Source organism: Perca fluviatilis, chromosome 1, assembly GCF_010015445.1.
Source record: "Perca fluviatilis chromosome 1, GENO_Pfluv_1.0, whole genome shotgun sequence".
Taxonomy (NCBI): domain Eukaryota; kingdom Metazoa; phylum Chordata; class Actinopteri; order Perciformes; family Percidae; genus Perca; species Perca fluviatilis.
The window spans coordinates 12270472-12290510 of NC_053112.1; the positions used below are offsets into that span (position 1 = coordinate 12270472).

The 20039-nt window shown below is 39.7% G+C and overlaps 1 protein-coding gene across 2 annotated transcripts; it reads right to left on the reverse strand.

Moving 5' to 3' along the window:
* Positions 1 to 4214: 4214 nt before the first annotated feature.
* LOC120562870 (anionic trypsin-2-like) lies at positions 4215 to 6613 on the reverse strand. 2 transcript variants are annotated; one of them, XM_039806797.1, is made up of 6 exons: positions 6563 to 6613; positions 6248 to 6449; positions 5606 to 5800; positions 5419 to 5468; positions 5003 to 5106; positions 4215 to 4874 (listed from the first exon to the last, which is right to left on the reverse strand). In XM_039806797.1, the coding sequence occupies exons 1-6, from the start codon at positions 6600 to 6602 to the stop codon at positions 4728 to 4730; spliced, it is 738 nt and encodes a 245-aa protein (XP_039662731.1). In that variant the 5' UTR covers positions 6603 to 6613; the 3' UTR covers positions 4215 to 4727. The 2 variants fall into 2 exon arrangements, with proteins under 2 accessions (XP_039662731.1, XP_039662739.1); XM_039806805.1 differs by having other exon boundaries at positions 6248 to 6428; positions 6563 to 6610.
* Positions 6614 to 20039: the final 13426 nt, after the last annotated feature.

Sequence of the window (20039 nt, forward strand, 5' to 3'; positions counted from 1 at the left end):
AACTAGCGCACAACCTCAACGTCATCGTTCTCAACCACTCCCACTGTTCGCTGATTGGATCGCCAAAGATTTGGCCCACGAATATACGCAAACCCAGACGTAGTACTGAAGGAAAATGAAAATTGAGCGGAGGTACGTAGGAGGGCGGAGCCAGGCTAAGTTTGGGGTGGATGGGTCAAACAAACACAAGACTTTACTCAAGAGCCAGTAGTTGGTGTACAATGTAAAACAATAAGTCAACATAACTTTTATGTGACTCACTTTAGGTCCACCTGAGGAAGGCCAAATTTTGGGTCGAAATGTTGCGTGCCTGATTATGCACTATGAAATAATTTTTCAGAGCATTTAACTGTTTAAACATTTACTTTTTTGTCCTGCACCAGCAACCACATGGATGTGCACAACATTGTCTTTTTTAAATCATTTTAGGCCATTCCTTGATGTTTTAATAACCCCAACTAAGAATGTACAGTTTGTTGCCTAAACTAAACGAGTTCCATTTCACAATGTTAACTGCTTGTTTATAACTGTTAACGTTACATTAAATAGAACGGTCACATGATAAAAATGTCCATCGCGGTCATGTGTTACGGTCACATGTTTAAAACGGTCACCACGCAGCAGTAAATAGAGCAGTCGTACATTGGTTACAGTTAAAGTTGAGAGCTTGTCCTGTTTTGACTCTTCATCCTGACTTGCAGATTGAACATGGAGATTTCAGGTGAAACAGAGAAGGAAGACCAAGGAAAAACAGCCAGTCACCATCAGTCACCATCACAGCAGAAGTTAGGAGGGGAAGAAGAGTTGAGTAAGAGAGAGCCTAGTTCTTTACAGATAACTCACATAAAAATGTCCATGAGTCCTTCACTTTTAACTCTGACTCACTTGAACACTGTTAAACATCCTTATAGCTAAAAGTCAGTACTTGACCTCAGTCGTTGTTTTATCATTCCATTATAACAGCTTTTTTTATAGTTGGTTTTTGGGGGGGGATCTCAGCTGACATTAGGTGAGAGGAGGGGTCCACCCTGGACAGATCACCAGTCAATCACAGGCCTGACACATAGAGACAGACAGCCAGACTCACATTCACATTTAGGGACAATTGAGAGACAACAATTAACCTAACTTCTATGTCTTAGGACTGGGAGGAATCCGGAGCACCTGGAGAAAGAAGAAACTTTATTATTCGTCACATACAGTCCTACAGTACAATGTAGTGAAATGAAATCTCAGCATTTAACCCATCCTAAGCATTAGAAGCAGTGGACAGCTACATGCAGCTTACAGGGAGCATCTTGGGGTTCAGTGTCTTGCTCAAGGACACTTTGACATATGGCTGGAGGAGCCAGGGATCGCACAATTGATCTGGTTGATGGCCAATTCACTCTACCTCTGAGCCACAGCCACGCCCCCCCCAAAAAAACACACTGGCACAGGGAGCACATGCAAACTCCAAACAGAAAAGGCTTCAGCTGGCCCAGAGCTGCGATCCTTCTCGCTGTGAAGTGGCAGTGCTAACCACTGGGCCGCCCCAAATAATTAATTCAAATCAAAGTCCTGAAGTACAGAGTGGACACAATTGTATCCATCCTCTGTATATTCAGAGGGTGGACATAATGACAGGGACACCTATAATTTCACCAAATAGAAGAAATAGGACAATCTTCTAAACATGTTGGAGGGGACAGGTCTAGTTAGGAATACATTATTACTGTTCTTGTATGACATAAATGTTATAGACAATGAAGGAATTTATGATTGTGTATTTTCATGGTTTGGTATTTTGAGAGGTCTCAGAGTCCTTGACATTTGGCATGCTTTATGAGAGGAGTCATTGGCTCTGCGGAGGTACAGTAAAGGTAAGATGAGAATTTTTATAATGTTTCCAACTCCCATGATAAAGTCTTGACCATATACACACATTGGTTTCCCTCATCCCTGATGGCATGATTATAGTACGTAATTCTGTTACGTGGTTCATACTGCATAAAGCTAAGCAAATGTAATGTTACTTTAAGTTTTTGGAATGACTTTGTGCATGCAGAACATGCTGTACTAAGATCTGCTCTGATGTAGATTTGTGTTAAACTTAAATATATTCAAATACAGACAACTGGGGTTCATTAAGTTTGTTCTATTATGCATTAAAGTGATCGATATTGTTACTTAATATTGTAAGATAAATGAATATTTAATTAACAATTAATTCTTGGAATAGTAAGGAATACATGTTTGTGTGTGGTTAACAGCTGGTATGGGCGGCCATGTTGGGAGAGAAAGAACTAAACACATTTCTTCTGTGAAAAGCCTTTTACAACAGCTATGCAATAAATACTACCTTTATCAAACTTATAAAGTCACATTTTTGTTAAAAATCCATCTGAGGTGTTTTGATTTAATTTTGAAAGAAGCCTTCTTTTCATAGCAAGCATTCTGACTTTCCCAAAACACAAACACAGGTCTCATTAAGAACACTGAACAATGATTACAATCCACTTCTAGAGTCAAATCAGATACAAGTCTATTTACATCATGGTGAATAATGTATATATTTAATTTTATAAATTAAAGAAATAAACACATTTTAATTGAAAAGAAAAACATTTCTATAATGTGAACTAGTTCCCTTCTTTCTAAACACGTCTATCCCTTTAACGCTTCTGTGATGAGGGGGACTGGCTGTTTTTGTGTTTTTACTAACAAAAAAACTCCATTCTGCAAGTCAGGAGGAATAGTCAAAAACTCTGTCTGATAGCATCTGTCACACCTGTCACACAGGTCAGTGTGTTGACAGTGTGTGAGATGTTGTCTTTAGGGATGGGCGATACCACACTTTTAGGATTCGATACGATACCGATACTTTTTCTTGCATTTTCATCGATATCAATACCGATACCCTTAATTTCTTATTGCCAATTTTTGTCAGTAAAAATATTATTACATTTAAGACAAATCACAAGACAAATACAGACCATTTATACAAAATGTATTATGGTCAATACGTAATACAATTAAAATTAAAATAAATAACATAAATATGAATGTAATAAATTAAATATGAACAAAAACATACACATTTTCACTTTTCTTATTTCTCAAAAAAAGAAAAAAGACCAATCTTGGTAGAAAAAGCTAAAAGGAAAAAAAACAAAAAAACTAATACATCATAACAATGTTATGTTTTGAACCTCTTTGTAGAAGTAAACATGTAACAATTCACTGAAGCAAAAACAAGAGGTCATAAAGATCATAATAAACTAGGATTTCGTTATCCTATAAACCTGCATAAGAAAGACAGTTGTTCCCTGAGAAAATGAACTTGGAAAAATGAACTAGAAAAATGTCTGACACCATCACGCCTTTAGTGCACTCGAGATATGTCGTCACACTTTACTGAAGTTTCAGATTGCTGTTCAGAAAAAGTATCATGTTCATTCGCTCGTCTCCTGTCACGTGACATGGGCCAGCTCAATACGCCGCCAGGTACAGGGGTGTCCCAGCACATAGTCCATCCATCCATCCATCTTCGTCCGCTTATCCGGTGTCAGGTCGCGGGGGGAGCAGCTCCAGCAGGGGACCCCAAACTTCCCTTTCCCGAGCAACATTAACCAGCTCCGACTGGGGGACAGCACATAGTAATTTAAGTAAATAATCTAAAACAGCTGAAAGTGATGCATACCCTGATTATTATTTTTTAGTTTATATCCATATTTTTTTAAGGAAATCAATGCCAAATGAGTAGTGAGTATATTGATCTATCGATACCACAGGATCGATACGCCCATCCCTAGTTGTCTTTTAGGTAGAGCACAGGTGAAATTAAACACTAATGCTGGCTTGGTTGTATTAAGCGTCCTATTCCAATAAGCCAGCATGAATAATACAAGGGCATCTACTAAGTGCAATGCGGCTATTGTCAATGGCTCAATGTTATCAAATACACCTGTGATTTATGACATGTCAAAATGTTTAATACTGACGTTGACAGAGCTGAAAAGAGTGAATATTGGATTTAACTTTATCAGGTGAAAGGTGATATGTCATTGATCTGTTTACAGCTTGTCTCCGCTGCCATAAGTGACACAAAAATAACAATGTATTGCAGGTAAAGACATAAACTGTGGAGCTTTAAATTGTGCAGAGATCGTTTCATGTATGTTTTTCTGTGACACTAAAACTGAAAGAATAAAAGAAGTATATGTGAAACAATGATAGTGAGTCATCTTCATTTTATTTTAACTGACAACTCTGTCAAAGAAGTCACAATGATTAAACTTGTGAAAAGTATGTTTTTAAACAACAGACTGGTATATTTGGCCCTTTAATAGTTTTTCCAACATGCTCTGTTTGAATTTACATAAGAGCAAATGTCCAATTTGTTTTAATTGGAAAAAAAGGAAGAGGATATCTTGGTTGAAAAACACTGTGTTCATTTTTTATCATAACAACAGTTTGATAGCTACAGTAACATTGTGTAAATTAACATTTGTAACTCAGACTACCCTGTGATACTACAATCATAGAATCACAAGTGTTTGTCTTAAATGGCTTGACAAATGATAGATGAACATTTAATGTAACCAATCAATTGTAAATGTATCAGTTGCAAATGTAAATTAACTCAACTATTTCACTAACACATGTGAAATGCATTTTAATGACAGAACGTTTCACAGTTAACCACACCCCGAACATCCCAGTATTGTTTCAATAACAGTCTAGGGTTATAGGCCAGTGATTTTCTTGATCCACTTCCTGTATGAACAGACGTTCACAAATGCAGATTTTTCCGTACAGATATTGGTGCGATCCAAGCCCCTAATGATCCCATAAATCCTGCCGTTGTACACCACTCCTCCACCAGAGTCACCCTGTGAGAGAGTTGTATATATTGTTTGTTACAGACTTCTATATTCTTTATTGAAATTCTTATTTAAATGAAAGTGGTAAAACATGATGACTGTAGAAAGATGTTGGGTTAGAAGACATGCCAACTCACTGAACATAGAGCCACTCCATTTCTTTGGCCACAGAACCTAAATTGATCATTTTGATCTGTACAGCTGACAACCTCGGTGTTAGCACATTGGAGAGTATCTGATGCTAGATGAGAATAAAACAACAGCTTTTATAGCTACAAAACAAAAAACATCAATATATTCTCACATGATGCACAGAAAAATGAGCAGAACTCTGCTGTAACTTATCATTGGTACATATGTAGATTTACGTTTTCTAGATTAATATTATTACAGTAATAAGAAACACGTTTGTAAGACAAAATGAAAATATATTCAATGTAAATATGTGTCAGAAACATTACCAAATATACAAACAATGTAACAAAAACAATAATAATAACACTTTGATAAACATGCATAATTGTTATTATAAAATAAAAATGATTCATCTTACGTCTTTCGCCAGGTTTGGGTCCATAACCTGCAATCTGAACTGTAGCACCGCTGAAATACAAAATAAAGAATTTTTTACTTTTCCCACTAATGATTCCACTTTTAAAAAAAGATTCTTCATGAAATTCTCATTTTAAGATTCCACACGAGTTGAGCTTTCAGACTTATCAAATTAGATCATGACTCACAGAGGCACAGTGGGCTGATTTTGACAGGAAGGAATGTCAGGAAGTGGTACAGGTGTAATCCTAGTTGGGTTAGGTAGCTCCAGCAGCATGATGTCATGGTCTCTGAGTTCGTCTGTAACAGTCTCATGTCTTGTGATTGCCACTCCGTCTTGTCTGTTGTTACCTGGATGCACACTTAAATGTGCTGTCATAGTCCTACAAGGTTAAAAAAAAAGGTCAGTAATTACTGAAAATGAACATAAGTCATTCTGTCTTCACTTTAGGAAAGCTATAGTTAAATCAAGATTGATTGAGACTGATCGCTGCTTCAAGACTTTCAGATTGAGTTGATGATTGAGACATATACTGTCAGTGTGTGATTTTCCGGGTGGGAAATGCATAGGATTTCCACCTTCCTGGTCTACATATCCCTGGCTCTGCTAAATTATTTTTATCCCCTGTGAGTGATCAATGCTACTTTACCAATAGACCATTATATACCTAAATAGTAGTATAGTTGCTGGTGTTATTTAGCTGCTACAGAGCTCTGTATTTACTGAAAGTCGGATTTAATTGTTGCATGTTATGTTGTCAACCCCCCCTCCCCTTCTGCTCACAAATCGCACCCTGTATATTGTTATACTTTAACTGTCACTCTCTCACCCCTTCCAGCAGTGAGCTGCAGTCAGTATCCACCGGTCACTGATCAGAGATCCACCACACAAGAAGTTATGGGTACCATCATTCATTATCAACTTCACATGGTACAGACGCTCAGTTGGTTCACATGTTTGACCTCCAATGATTCTCTTCTGCAGATCCACCACTGTGCTCACTGTAACACCTGGAACAGAAAGTCCTCCACCTTTGTGAGTTAGAACAGTGATTGTTTGCACTCATTAGAGAACAACAATTTAATATACGGGAAGAAACTATTAGTGTAAACTAAACATCCAGAGATAATTGTTGACCACTCACCGACCCACAGCAAAAAGAGAAGAGGTGTGAGCCGAGCCATCGCTGTCACACACCCTCTGGTGACTGCCCTGCTGGTGCCACAGCGGTGGCTTTTAAGTCTGTTCACACCCTCCAGATGACATTTGAGCCACCAATCACACTGTGAAGTTTTACCGTCATGACCCCATTGGCTAAAAATGTGCACATCTATGCTAATTTGTGATCTTAATCAATTGTTGTTTTGTGGAAATTAGAGAGTCATGCTGCAATGACTAGAGCAACAGTTATAACCTGGGCAATTCTTTAACTTATCAAATCTAATAAATATTTACTTTAAAAAATGTGTATAGTTCAACTAGTGTGGTAAAAACAATTATCCTTAGGCATGATCCTTTGTTGTGTTATATAGCAGGTCTGCTCGATTTCCCAAAGGTTCATGTTGTATTTAACAAACATGGTGTAGCCCGCTACTCAGCAGACAGCATCATAGCGCTGCCACATAACTCAAGCATTAGAAATATTGTTAACACTTTTTAATAATGGTACATGAATTATCATGAATTCATGCATGAAAAAGCATGACTTCATTAATTTAGTACTTCATAAACAATCAGTAATGTACAAGGATTAATAGTATATAATGCATGACTTAATGCAGGAACAATTTGTTAATGAATTCATCAATAAATGTATTTGAATAATCATTATTTCGGATTTATTAACGGTGGTCATGTCTTCTTCAAAAAACTGACAAGTCACAGCCATGCATTTTTATAGTTGCTTTATTCATAGTCTCACTTTGCCAGACCTTCCTCCACAACACTTCGGAGCTGTGGAGGAGGGTCTGGCTAGTTCACACAGCATTCTGGGATGGGAGAAAAACGTGCTCTGTTTTATTGGCATTTCTTTAAACCAATCACAATTATCATAGGCGGTGCTAAGCGCTGCACGGAGCCCCGGTGTCACTGGATAATAGCCTCGGGAAGGAACTTGTTTTGGTGGAACATGTGTACGTTCAAAGGTTGTTTTAGTCGTGCAACAGAAAACTCTGATTGGACAGATAGTCTATTTAGCTGTCTGGATTTACCCTGCAGAGATCTGAGGAGCAGTTAACCATAGTCCTCAGAAATCCACAGAAGTTTAGAATTCCAACACAAAGAAAGCGGAAGGTGACAGAAATGCGGTCGAATAAAAGGACATAGGGCGGAATTTTCTACGGCAACGGGGCAATCCTGGAAGTGGAACGTAGTGGATATAGTCTATTCACAACAACCCAAGGCACTTAAACAGTAATGCCTCACCCAAGTAGGATAGTTCTAAATGTTACTCTTTACTAACGTCAAAGTGTCTGAACACCAGAAATGTTTTTTTGAGGGGTCACAAAGATGATTGCTGCATATGCACCTATAGGGCATATGCAACAATAAAGGGTTAGAGAGCTTGTCTTTTCTGACTCTTCATCATCCTGACTTGCAGACTGAACATCAAGATTTCAGCAGAAATGCCAAGGAAACAGACAGTATCTGGCTCCAACAGGTGCTGTCTGTTTGGGGCATGCTCACTGGGTTCCTGTCTGGTTAGGATTATAGAATATTGTATTCGGTGTTTTCAGGGACCTTTTGATATCCTGTTTTCTTCTGTTGTTCGTGTTTGTATTGTATTGGTGTATGGTTTGTGTTTTATCTCTTGATTTTGGTGCTTGTGGGCATTGGTCAACTACACTGTAAAATTTTACAGACCCATTTAGTTATGTCCACTATTTCTATTTTACCTGAACGATCTTATACAGGTGTGGATTGCTCACTCCACTGTATGAGTTTGAAAGTAAACTTGCATTTCTTAATTGGGTTGACTATTAAAATTCTAAAAGAAGCTGCCTACTAGTTTAAAATATCCTGTCTCTTTCACGGCAAAGGTAAAGCATTGTCACCATTAATTCAATATACACCGGCGATGAGTGATGTAGCCTGTTAAACTTTCCACTACAAAAAAAAAAAAAGTATTAACACCGGCTGTGGCTCACAAGTCAGCACTGGTGCCCGGTGGAGGGAGTACCTGACGGCACTTGTGGATTTCTCTCTTCACAACTTGAAATGGGGGGTCTTTTCCCGTGTCAATTGTTTGGCTCCACCCACATTTTGCCAACCCTGATCTGCGGATGCAGTCAGGACTGCAGTTTGTTCATTGGCTGCCTAGTTCCCATGTGGACAGTGTGGACGTCCTCCTGACTAGCCTGTCTGACTCTGATGTTGTACCTTATGGTTGCTTGACCTCCTACTGTATCGTTTTGGTAGTGAACTCTATTCCTATACTGTGAGCTGGGTCCGGTATCCTGTGTTGCTGTTCGGTTCTTTTTACCTGGTTGTCTGAGTGTTTCTCTGTATTCAGTGGTTGCCCCTTGCACGGGGTTTTAGTATTTTCTTCTAACCCACTACTTATTTTATTATTTACTTTTTTTTTGGAGTGGAGAATGAACTACTATTTATGTATTATGAAGCTGGACAATCAAATGAAGTTTTGGACCTTTAAGGTGAGACACTGTTATGATAGGATGTAATGTAAAAAAAAACTGAATTCAAACATATGGTGGAATACGCCATTACCTGACATGGGAAAGTGATACAGGCTCCTGTATCAAACCAGTCGACATCATCATAACACCATGTGTGTGTGTGTGTGTGTGTGTGTGTGTGTGTGTGTGTGTGTTTGTGTAGGGGTTTGGGGGTGGAGGCTGTTCTCCCAGCTGGGGGGTGGAGGCTGTTCTGTGCGAACAGACGGAGCTCTGTAATCGCGACAGTTCACAAGTCAAATTTAGGCAAATTTAACCTCAACTAGACTCCGATGCAAACACACCTCAGACCAGGTGGATTGTGGTAAGTTCTTTTTTATTGTTTTAAAACGTGTGATCGCTGGCTCTGCTGTGTCTTCGGTGCTCCCGTTATTTTCATATTGAAGATTAAACGAGATTTTTGATTGTTTAATAAAATAATGTGCTTTCTTATCAAACGGAGCAGCTCGCACAGCCTGAGTTTTTATTCCCAGAATTTGCCTCATGGAGTGATAGCGCGTCGTTTTTTAATAAACGTAACTTGGGTACACATACGGCTGCTCTTGTCTGTTTGAGTATCCAAATGCCAATTTAAATTACATTTTAGAATCGGTTGTCGATTTACAGAAGCATTTATTCAGTGTGTTTTGATTAAGGATATATTGTCCACGTAATATGTAATAAGTAGACTGTTATTCTGTATTGGTGGGATACGTTTTTGCTTTTATCATCACGGGTAAATAAACTCTCTCACACACACACACACACACACACACACAGTTAATATGCAAATTAAGGCACACAAGCAGTATCAAGCATAATGCAAATCAGTTAAGTACAGTAGTAGCCTACAATAGTACTAGTAAAGGTATTAGAAACATTCTGTTGCACACATGTTTTTTCATGACATATTTTTGCTTTTTTATTGAGAAACACTGGATACTTTAAGCTCCGATTGCCTCTAAAAATCCTTCAAATGAATCATCCTGAGAGGGAAAAATCCGTTTTTGGTTGAACTGCTCTCAACTCATGTCCACTCTAAGTCCACAACATGAGACGAGTGGTCGCAAGTTGACACTGATTTGTTTTGAGGGGTCGCAGACCAAAAACGGTTAATAATCACTGGACTGGAAATTCAGAGAAAGGAATGGAGAGATGGATATGGAGAAAAAGAGAAAGGTATAAAAAAATGTTTTTAATGAGAGCAGGTGAGTCTAGAGAGAAGTGGAAAGGAAAGGAAATGAAAGGGGAGAGGAGGGAAGATTATGGTGAGTGATGGAGGAGAGGCGAGAACAGAAGAAAGAAGCAAGCAGAGGAAACAAGGAGAGACTAGAGTTGAGAGAGAGGAGAAAGAAGAAGAAAGGTGATGGCGTGAGAAAAGGAGAGAAAAATAAAGAAGGAAAGGTAGAGAGGAAAGAAATAATGACAATACATTTTGAATAATGATTAATGTAAAACCCTCTACGCCCCCACCTGATAAGAAACACACTGAGCATATACTTTATATCCAGTATCTTCGTTGTTCTCTTCATTTGATCCTTTTGCACCCTATAGTAAAGTAACACTGCTTACATTAATGGATCAGTCAGTAGAGTAAAACTAATCTAACCTCTTGTGAGCCTGCTTTCTCTCTCATCCTGTATCTGTCTGGGAGCTTTAAGTGGCCAATATCCTCTCTAATGTAGCTTTTAAGCTTATTCTGTTCATCTGTCCAATTTGGCCTGTAATTAGCCTAGGCCTACATTTATCTTTTTGGACACGTGTGGGAAGAGGAGTTAATTGTACCTCTATGTGTTTAAGGACTGTGACATTACATCTTAACATAACATAAATAAAGTCAAACATAAAAAGAAAACACATTTCACCTTCCTAAAAATATACTTTGTGTTCCTTTTTGCTTGCTGCAAAGCCTTCATCATGTTGTCACCTCTAATCCCTCACTCGGGGTGAAATGACTCATTCCAATGTGTGCATGTGAGCACACCTTTGTACGTTTATCTTTGTGTGTATGCATATGTGCACGTTTGCCTGCGTGTGGCTTGTAAAATGCAAACCACATGCGAAAACGTTCCACGCGTGCGTTTGTGTGTGCACGTCAGCATGTGCATGAGGAGCTTTGAGGGGTATTGATCAAACTGGGGTTAATCTGTGAGCTCTTGTCGGTCTTTGTAATGAAAAGTGTGGAGGCAGACTCCGAGCCGTGGCGGGGATGTAGACCTGATCCATTGCTGCAAATCCATGCACCATCAGCAAATTGACAATCTGATGGATTGTCAATTTGCTGATGGTGCATCTCTCTTCCACTGATACTTTCTTGTAGAATCGTTTGAGAAAAAAAAACATTGATGTTGATCACATTTCAGCTAAATGACCAGTACATACACATAATTAGTCCACTGTCTTCCTCAAAAGGGCATCTTCTGCGTGACAAGATCACATCTTTTGAGTTTTTATAATATAATTTGCAGCAAGTTAATTACTGAGTGCATGGTGTTCTGTTGCAACGATCATCCTTGTATGTGTGTGTGTGTGTGTGTGTGTGTGTGTGTGTGTGTGTGTGTGTGTGTGTGTGAGGGGGGGGCTACTGATGGCTTTTTCACTTTAAAATAACATTTCAGAAACCTCATTCAACCAATTCAGGGCAAGTTTATGAAAGCATCTTACACATTTGCTTAGACTGGCATTTTCCATTTGCTTACTAATTACTTGCTAGGTTATATTGTACATAGTGTTTTGTCTTCTCTTGTACAGCATTTTTTTGTATCTGTTATTTATTCCAAGTTACATTTAACATTTAAAGGTACCACGTTTTCTTAGAAGTCTCCCTTGAACAAGACTAAGATTACAGCCAGCAGCTCTGGTAGACGTGAGCTAAATGCTCACATCAGCACACTAACATGCAACAAATAATGTTGTTTACCATGTACAGTACATACATTAGTACAACTCTTAGTGCAAGCCTACATGTTACATCATGCTATTAGCACCAGCAGTATTTAAGTGCTACGTGATGCATAATAAACAGATAAGGTAGTGTGTTTCAGGTTTCAGTGTGTGAATGCTTATATCGAATGTGTGTGTTTGTGTGTGTGTTTGTTTTGGAGGATATGGGTGCAACCATGTGTGGAGTTGGTGGTTTTCTGTCCTGTAGCATTAAATATGGTTGATCAGGTGTACTGTATGTGTGTAAAAGATGACTATTCATGCAAAGTATTAATGGCAGCTTAGTGGAATTACCCATAGGGGGAGCAAAAAGCACTTAACTGCTACACAATGTTTGCTAAAATGCCATGCAAATCCATTCAGTGTCAAAAAAAGGTCTTTAGAAGGGGTCAACTTTTTGTTGCAGACCAGGCAGATTGTAAACAAAACAATGGAAATGCCCTAAAATCCATTTATAGGTAATAGTAATGATTTGAGAAATCAGCATGAAATGACAATGACAAAATGTGTGGCAGACAGGCATTTATTTCATTTTATATGCTGTGGCTCGATCTATTATGAGGTAATTACACAGGCATCAATAGAGTTTTCAGTGAAGAGGAAGCAGCCCTTCACCCCCAGTATCAACCATGTAATCATGAGACGGCCTCTTATACACACAGTCTGGATATAACAGTACTGTTTTCAGAAAATTGAAGCGATGAAATGTATTCAAAGGCTGAGTGGTTGTGAAAGATGTATTTGTAATGTGTATGTTCTCTGAATGTTTGCTTATTTATATGTATGAGAGGTTTATCAGGTACCAGAAATCAGTTGCTCAATGCTCTTGACAGAATTGGCGACAGCCAATGTCATTTCTGTAAACATCACAGCTGTAGCAGTGTGAAACTGCTATTAAAGGAGCGCCCCACCTCAGAAGAAGTACTGTAGGCACTTCATTTTTTGCATCGTTGGGCAAAATTTCAACTACAATGAATAATAGCAACCCAGATCCTCCACTGTGGATCTTGTTCTCTGTGTTCCAAACAATCGTCCCCATGCAATTAACCTCAAACTACACTACTTCCAGTGGAGGTTTGGGGTCATGAGCACGCATGTCATGGAAGTAGTGTATTCAGCAACGTCGTGGACAAAAAAAAGAGTGTTTAGAATATAATGAACACAGGAGAGAGGTGGCTTATCCAGCAGCAGTGGCAGCCATGGCGACCAGCGTCATAAGTAAAGGGACTGTTACTTTTCGCCAGGGCATAAACAAGTCGACTGGGAGTACACACATACACACAGCTGGAGTGTTTTTTATGTCAAGGGACAATTACTGTTGAGGTGTTGATTGGCAGCAAAGCCTTAAATCTATCTTAAAGCCTCTGAGCACACACACAGCTGATTTCATTTGATCTGGCTGATTAGACCTCTGCTTAAGTTGAAGTGGGCCAGCGCTTAGATGGGAACTTATTAGGTCACAAATCTTTTCGACCAATAAGAATGGTAAAGCTGTCATTTGTCCTGCCCTAACTGGTGCAACAAAGCTAACAAGAGACTCAGGAAGATGTCAATCAATCAGCCTCTACGCACCCACACAGTCACCCTGGGAAGAGGTCTAATCAGCCATGTTAACTCAAAACACCTGTGTGGGTGATCAGGGCTGTTAATAAAAATGTCCTACTTGCTCCTGATTGCTGTGGCTGCAGTCACACATATTTAGCCTCCCATTCATATTTATGAAAAAAAATACAGCGCTCAAATAGATAGATAGACAGGATGGCATTGACCTGTTACAGCCACGCTAGCTCCCGCAGGTTATGCATACAACCCAGTGCGCACCAAAGGCTACGTTCACACCGCAAGTCTTAATGCCTGATTCGGATTTTTTGCTCAGATCCGATTTTTTGTTTGGCTGTTCACATTACCTTTTAAAATGTGGCCTATATCAGATTCCAGTGTGAACTGTTTGCGGTTTAGAACTGACCCGCATGCGCAAAAGAACACTAACAATGACATCAGACGCAGCACGCTGTTGCACTAAAGTTAGGGAGGTTATGGAGGAAATCAGCATTTTCGCTTTTATTTATATATTTTTATTTTATTTTTATTAAAATGTTTGTGTAATGGCAGCCATAACATTAATGCGCAGATGCTGAGGAGGAGAAGACTGAAGAGAAAGAGACAGCTTTGCGGGGTTATGGCTGCAAATTCACTACACAGGTCTGTGTGACCGGACGGCCAATTTGCACGTCAGGACCGCTACGGGCCTCCACCACTCCGGCTTCGCCCTCGCACACGCTCCACCTCCCCGGCGGTGCGGCGACTCGGGCCGGTGGTGTATGTGGTGCGCCCGACCCCGAGGGACCGGGATCCCACCTCAGGCGGCGCACGCCGGCTTTCACTTTGCACTTGCACCGCGGCGCCCCCGACTTGCGAGCGCGTTAAACTCCTTGGTCCGTGTTTACAGACGGGTCGGGGGGGTTGCCGACATCACCTTTTTACGTGAGTCGATCCCCGCCCTGGCGATGCGACGCGTGGTTGGGGAACACTGAGGACAGTCCTCCCCGGTTAACAGCCGCACTGGAAGCAGGGGGCCCCGCCCCTCCCCGCGGGGAGAGTGGCCGCAGCGAGGGTTTTTTAGGGTAAAAGTCACATCAAATCCGCCTTGGCTGTTCACACTGCGGTCGCATTGAAAAAAAATCAGATCTGGGTCGGATTCAGGACCACATGTGGAAGTGGCCTGAATCTGATCTGAAAAAATCAGATCTGGGCTAGATTTGAGTGTTCACACTACTTCTGAAGAAGCCTGACCTGGTCACTTGACCCCCAAAAAAATCGGATTTGGGCCACTTTGGCCTGCGCTTGCTTTTTGGCCTCAGCACATTCAGTACATTTCAGAAGTCCATACAATGTGGGTGTTCCAGACACCAACCAATCTTTTAAAGCCTTTATGTAAAATGTGGTAGCCTACAGCAGTGTTAAACAGACATTGTATCAGACAGGAATGCACACTTTTATAATTAAATGCCACTTTAAAATCATTAGTTCAAACTGTTATTGAATTATAGCTTTTAAATATTGTGGAAATGTATTCCATTGTTAAAGAGCAGAGTCGCCTGAATTAACAGATTTTTAGCTGTTCGGGGCAGGGGGAGGGGGGCAGTGCAACAAGCTGTAAACCTCATGGCTGGTGTGTGCGAGGCAACAGGGGAAGGACCCAAATGCAAATGGTCTAAAAAGGGATTTAATTATGAAAAATCAGCTTACAGAATCAGACAAGCAGGTTCAGATGGAGGTAATAGTAGCAATCCAGAGGAACTAACAGAGTACAAGTGAAAATGAACCGGTTTATGTGTCTAATTAGGGAAAATGGTGAGCAGGTGAGCGGAAAGGAAAGGCAACTGCAAAGGCTGATGAGGAAAGTAGGAACATGTGTGTAGAGGGGCGGGGCAGTCGGGATGGGGGGAGGAGGGAAAGGCCAAGGACATCTGGAGGATGGATCGACAATGGTAATGAACTGGCCTGTGGAAGTGGGAATGTGGCTAGAAAAGAGGACAGAGAGACAGACTGTGACACTGACATCCCCTTGTAACATTGGGATTGATTGATTGAAGTCATGTTTGTGTTTAGCTGCCAAATAGAAGTCCATTATTCACTTTTGAGAGAACAACAACTCAAAATATCTGGCTCTTCCGTGGCTAAATACTCCACTATGTTCATCAGCTAGTCGCTAACGTTATCTATGGTTATAGGGTTTAGTACTGGACTGGTGGCTCACAACCAGTTCATCCAGTTCATCTTATCATCTTTTTATTATTCAAAGCAGCTGCCTGTTGCAGTTGGGAATGAGGCTAAAATAGAGCTAAAGGAAACTGCAGAGTTGGGTGATAATCCTTTGTCGTAGTAGTAGTTTGTCACTAGGAAACCTTGTCATAAGAGACTTGGACTAGTAAGACCTTTGAAATGTTGAGGCATCCATTTGATTAGATATTAGTTTAAAATGTTCCCTCTTACACCTTCACAAATGGCCCCCTTTTCTGCTCAGGTACAAATTGTAAAGTGTTCGGTGTCACTTTATTAAAGAATAACAACAACAGCTCCCCACTATGTCTGTCTGCTCCCTTTTTAACTAACTTTTAAGCTTCATATGTCTGTATTAGAGAAGGGCCTGGCTATGTAAGATATACTAAGAGCCGTATCACGATACTGTGTGTTTATGTAATAGATCTCAGGGTTAGGGAGAGAGATCGCAGAAGAGAGTCTATGGATCTGAATGTTCACTTTGCAGTACATTTCATGCCAAACTAATCATTGTACTCTGGTGGTTAATGTCCCAACGTCCCAGCTTCTAACTGCCACATTTGCTGATACTGAAAATGTTAAATTGTAATGAGCATATGGCAACACGAAAGGTGGCATCAGCTCTTAAATACACTGAACATCAAAGTTTCACTGATATCTCCAGACCTACAGTATCTGCAGTCAGCAGATGCAGATGCCATCATTTTCATACACATAGGCACGTATCACACACATATACACTCACACACACAATGGCCAATGGATGTCATTGTTGCCTTTTGTATGTGAACGTAAAGAGCACTGGCTCTTCAATCAGCATTCATTTGAACTCACTTTTTGTTGTCTCTTTCATTTGCTACGTACAGGGCCTTTTAGGTCTTGGTTTGACCTTACATCACCATAGCAACATCTACCTGGAAGTTTTTTTTCTTCAAGTTGGCCATAGAAAGGCAGACAAAAGAGTTGATGCCCTCTCGGAGGACAGATTGTCTGTCTGCTCTATTGTGTGTTTCCCAGATTAGAATGGCACGTGTTGTGCTGCACATTTGGGAAAACAGGAGCACATAGGGAATTGTGTGTGTGATTAAGTGAGCTTAATTGGATATTTGGTGACTTTATATACGTTTCTTTTTTTGCACTATATTTTTGTAAAAAGCCTTTAATCGCATATGATTTAGAAAAAGACGTGTTTTACACTCCAGCTCCATCTGTATGTTCTTGTAACTATTCGGGGGGGTCCAGCTGGTCCAGGGATTCAGGTCATTTGGTGATAAATCTGTATCTCCATCCTCCGGGCTGGCATTGTTATGATTTATGATCTGCAGAAATCCACAGCTTGCTTTGCGATTTTGTTTTCATCCTTCACATTTTGTACATGCTCCTTTTCTTATGCATAATCTGCTACAAATTAGGTTTTAATGAGTTTTTCTTTATTATAACTGCATGACTAAGGTCAATCAAATGTTTTAACATCTAGTTTTCAATTCAATTTGTTTTCGATAAATGTGCATGCTATAACCAAACATGTTTTCATAAGTAGTTAAGGTTGAGAGCTGAAAATAGATTGCAATGACTTGAATTATAAAACTTACAACTACCTCAAACTCTAACATCCCACATATCTTGTATACTCACAAGGCTTGATTAGAATAATATTTACACAGAAAATACCGTAAATGAGTCATATACAATGCATGATTTTGAGATTCCTTTGATATGCACATATGAAATATGTGTCTTGTAAGCCCATGTGGACTAAGCACCTTTTATATTTTATTAATCTGCTATACAATAATCTGTCAACCTTGTTGTTATTTTCAGAGTCTAGATTGAACAATGTATACAAAGTGTTGTGCAGTGCATGTTGTGTATTAGCTGATTTTTAATATGCTTGCAAAACCTATCTTCACACTGTAATAATATTCATTTATTTTGAGGACTTACTATAAGTTACATTCCTATCAAAAGTTTAGCCGAATTGCTTTTCTGCTCTATTCAAGTTCACCTTGACATTCAGTGATTGAAGACAGTTTATTCATTGTTACCTTTCTCTAATTTAGAGGAGTTTAGTGTTTAGCTTCACACCATTGAACCGTGGGAATACCTGAAAGTTGTGCAGCTACATATTGTCAAAATGATATTTTGTCCTTGATATACTAAATTCAGGTTTGACACACTCACAACCACCCACACATAACTGAATCAGAACAGGACCATATCAGGTGCTCATATCAACAGACTCCATCTTAAAATAAATCTAAAGTTGCACCAAAACCTAATATTGTAGACTATATTTACTGAATTATGCGAGTGTGTGTCCTCGCATATTTTGAAGCATTAAGTGGCTCATGTAATCTCACACCTGCACAGCATATACACTGTCCTCTGGCAAATTGCATTAAGTAATTGATGCCCAGACTTCTGGCTACTGGCTCTTACATGGAACCTAGAAATAAAATACACATATTAAAGGAACATCTCACATTAGAAATGAGAAAGATTCATGTGCACCAAGATTTGTTTTTGAACAGAGAAGATAACTCAGAGGTGGTGGTATTTCCTTCTTAGCTGACCTTTAGTATGAAATAAAACCAAGATAATCCAATATCTACTTTACCATGTATTCGTCTTGCAATATTAGAGCCTTTACTCTACGAAGGGAAAACTAAAAAACCACACTGATTCTTTAACCAAACACACATTAAAACTGTACAATATTATCTTTGTTGATATAGTTATAGTATATTTATTGTAGCACTGTAAATTACTTCTTCCTGCTTTGCCCCCTCTTCTCTTCCGATATAACTCACAAGTGCATTAATGCATTTAAGTCAAGGTTGTGGAGGACATGCCTCTGTTATTTTTTTCTCCATAGGTCAGTACATTTTGTTCCTATCAGACCACCAATTATTAACCATCGCTGTGAGGGATGAGGGTGTGCCTGCGTACAGCTTGTTAGTTATTAAGTTCCAGGATGGCTTTACAAACAAGTCTGGTACTAATAGGACGAAATACATTATGTTTTTGTTCCGGTGCAGGCTTGTTTTTGTTGTAATGGAAGGAGAGTTGTTTAGCTGATTAGTAGTTTAGCATTCTGCCAGCTTCACTCATCTGAGTTTGGACCAAACATTTTTTAACCATTTTGATTGCACACATACTCATTTTTTTTTTTTAATATGTCAGTTGTTTCTCATCCATGTTCCCTTTCTGGAAAAAGTAATTTCTTTGGTTGCAGTTATTATTTATTGTATTTAAAGGAATAGTTTGAGAATTTGGGATTAACGCTCATTCACTTCTTATCTAAAGGCATAGTAATATTACGGGAAGGGTCTTGTGCTGCATGGTGGTCTTCGCGGTAGACCAACATGAAACAAACTCACATTGTTGTTTTGGTGGCTAAACTTAACTGTTGACGCTACTTTTTCTCTGCTAAACGCCATAGCTGAATCCTTTCTAGCCACAACCGTGCCATGAGGGCAGCCGCACAGATACATTGCAACTCACCACATACACAATAATGGTGAGGCGTGTATTATCTGTGATAAGGTGAATACACCACAACTCTTGGCAACTAAGTGTAAAAAAAAAACTAAATGTTAAACTACCATTTACATTTCTTTTACAAAATTAAACAATGAACTATTATGGTTAGTCATATTGAACTTTGGACAAAGCAACTGTAACACCTTTAATGCATTATGTAACATGTATGACATACACATGTGTATGAAATTTGCTAACTTTGCTTTGCCTTGTAGGGCCTTTGACGTGTCACTGATGGGATCTTATCAACTTTTGTTGCCACGTATTCCTTAAAGCCTCCATGGAGATTATCCAGTCTACCCAGCTGCCTCAGGAAGCCCCTGCAGCTACATGGAGCAACAACTCCATCCCCCCCTACTCCCAATTCCTGCTCCTCTCCACCACTTCTGAATCACTTCTCGGCTTTACCACCACTGACGATGCTTTCCTCTTTAACAGCACCTGCCAGAACTGCACCAAACCGGTAGCCTGGGTAAACCCTGACGACCTTCCGGCAAATGTTAGATTTGCTCTGCAGGTCAGTCTGGCGAAGAGCCCATTCAAAACCATTTCCAATGTCCTCAAAATTGAGGCACCAATCACAACCGCTGAGGCGGGCTTTACACCAATCACAACCGTTGAGGCGGGCTTTACGCGACGAGGATAGCAGCGGCAACGGCAGCATTTTTGTTTACATTCAAC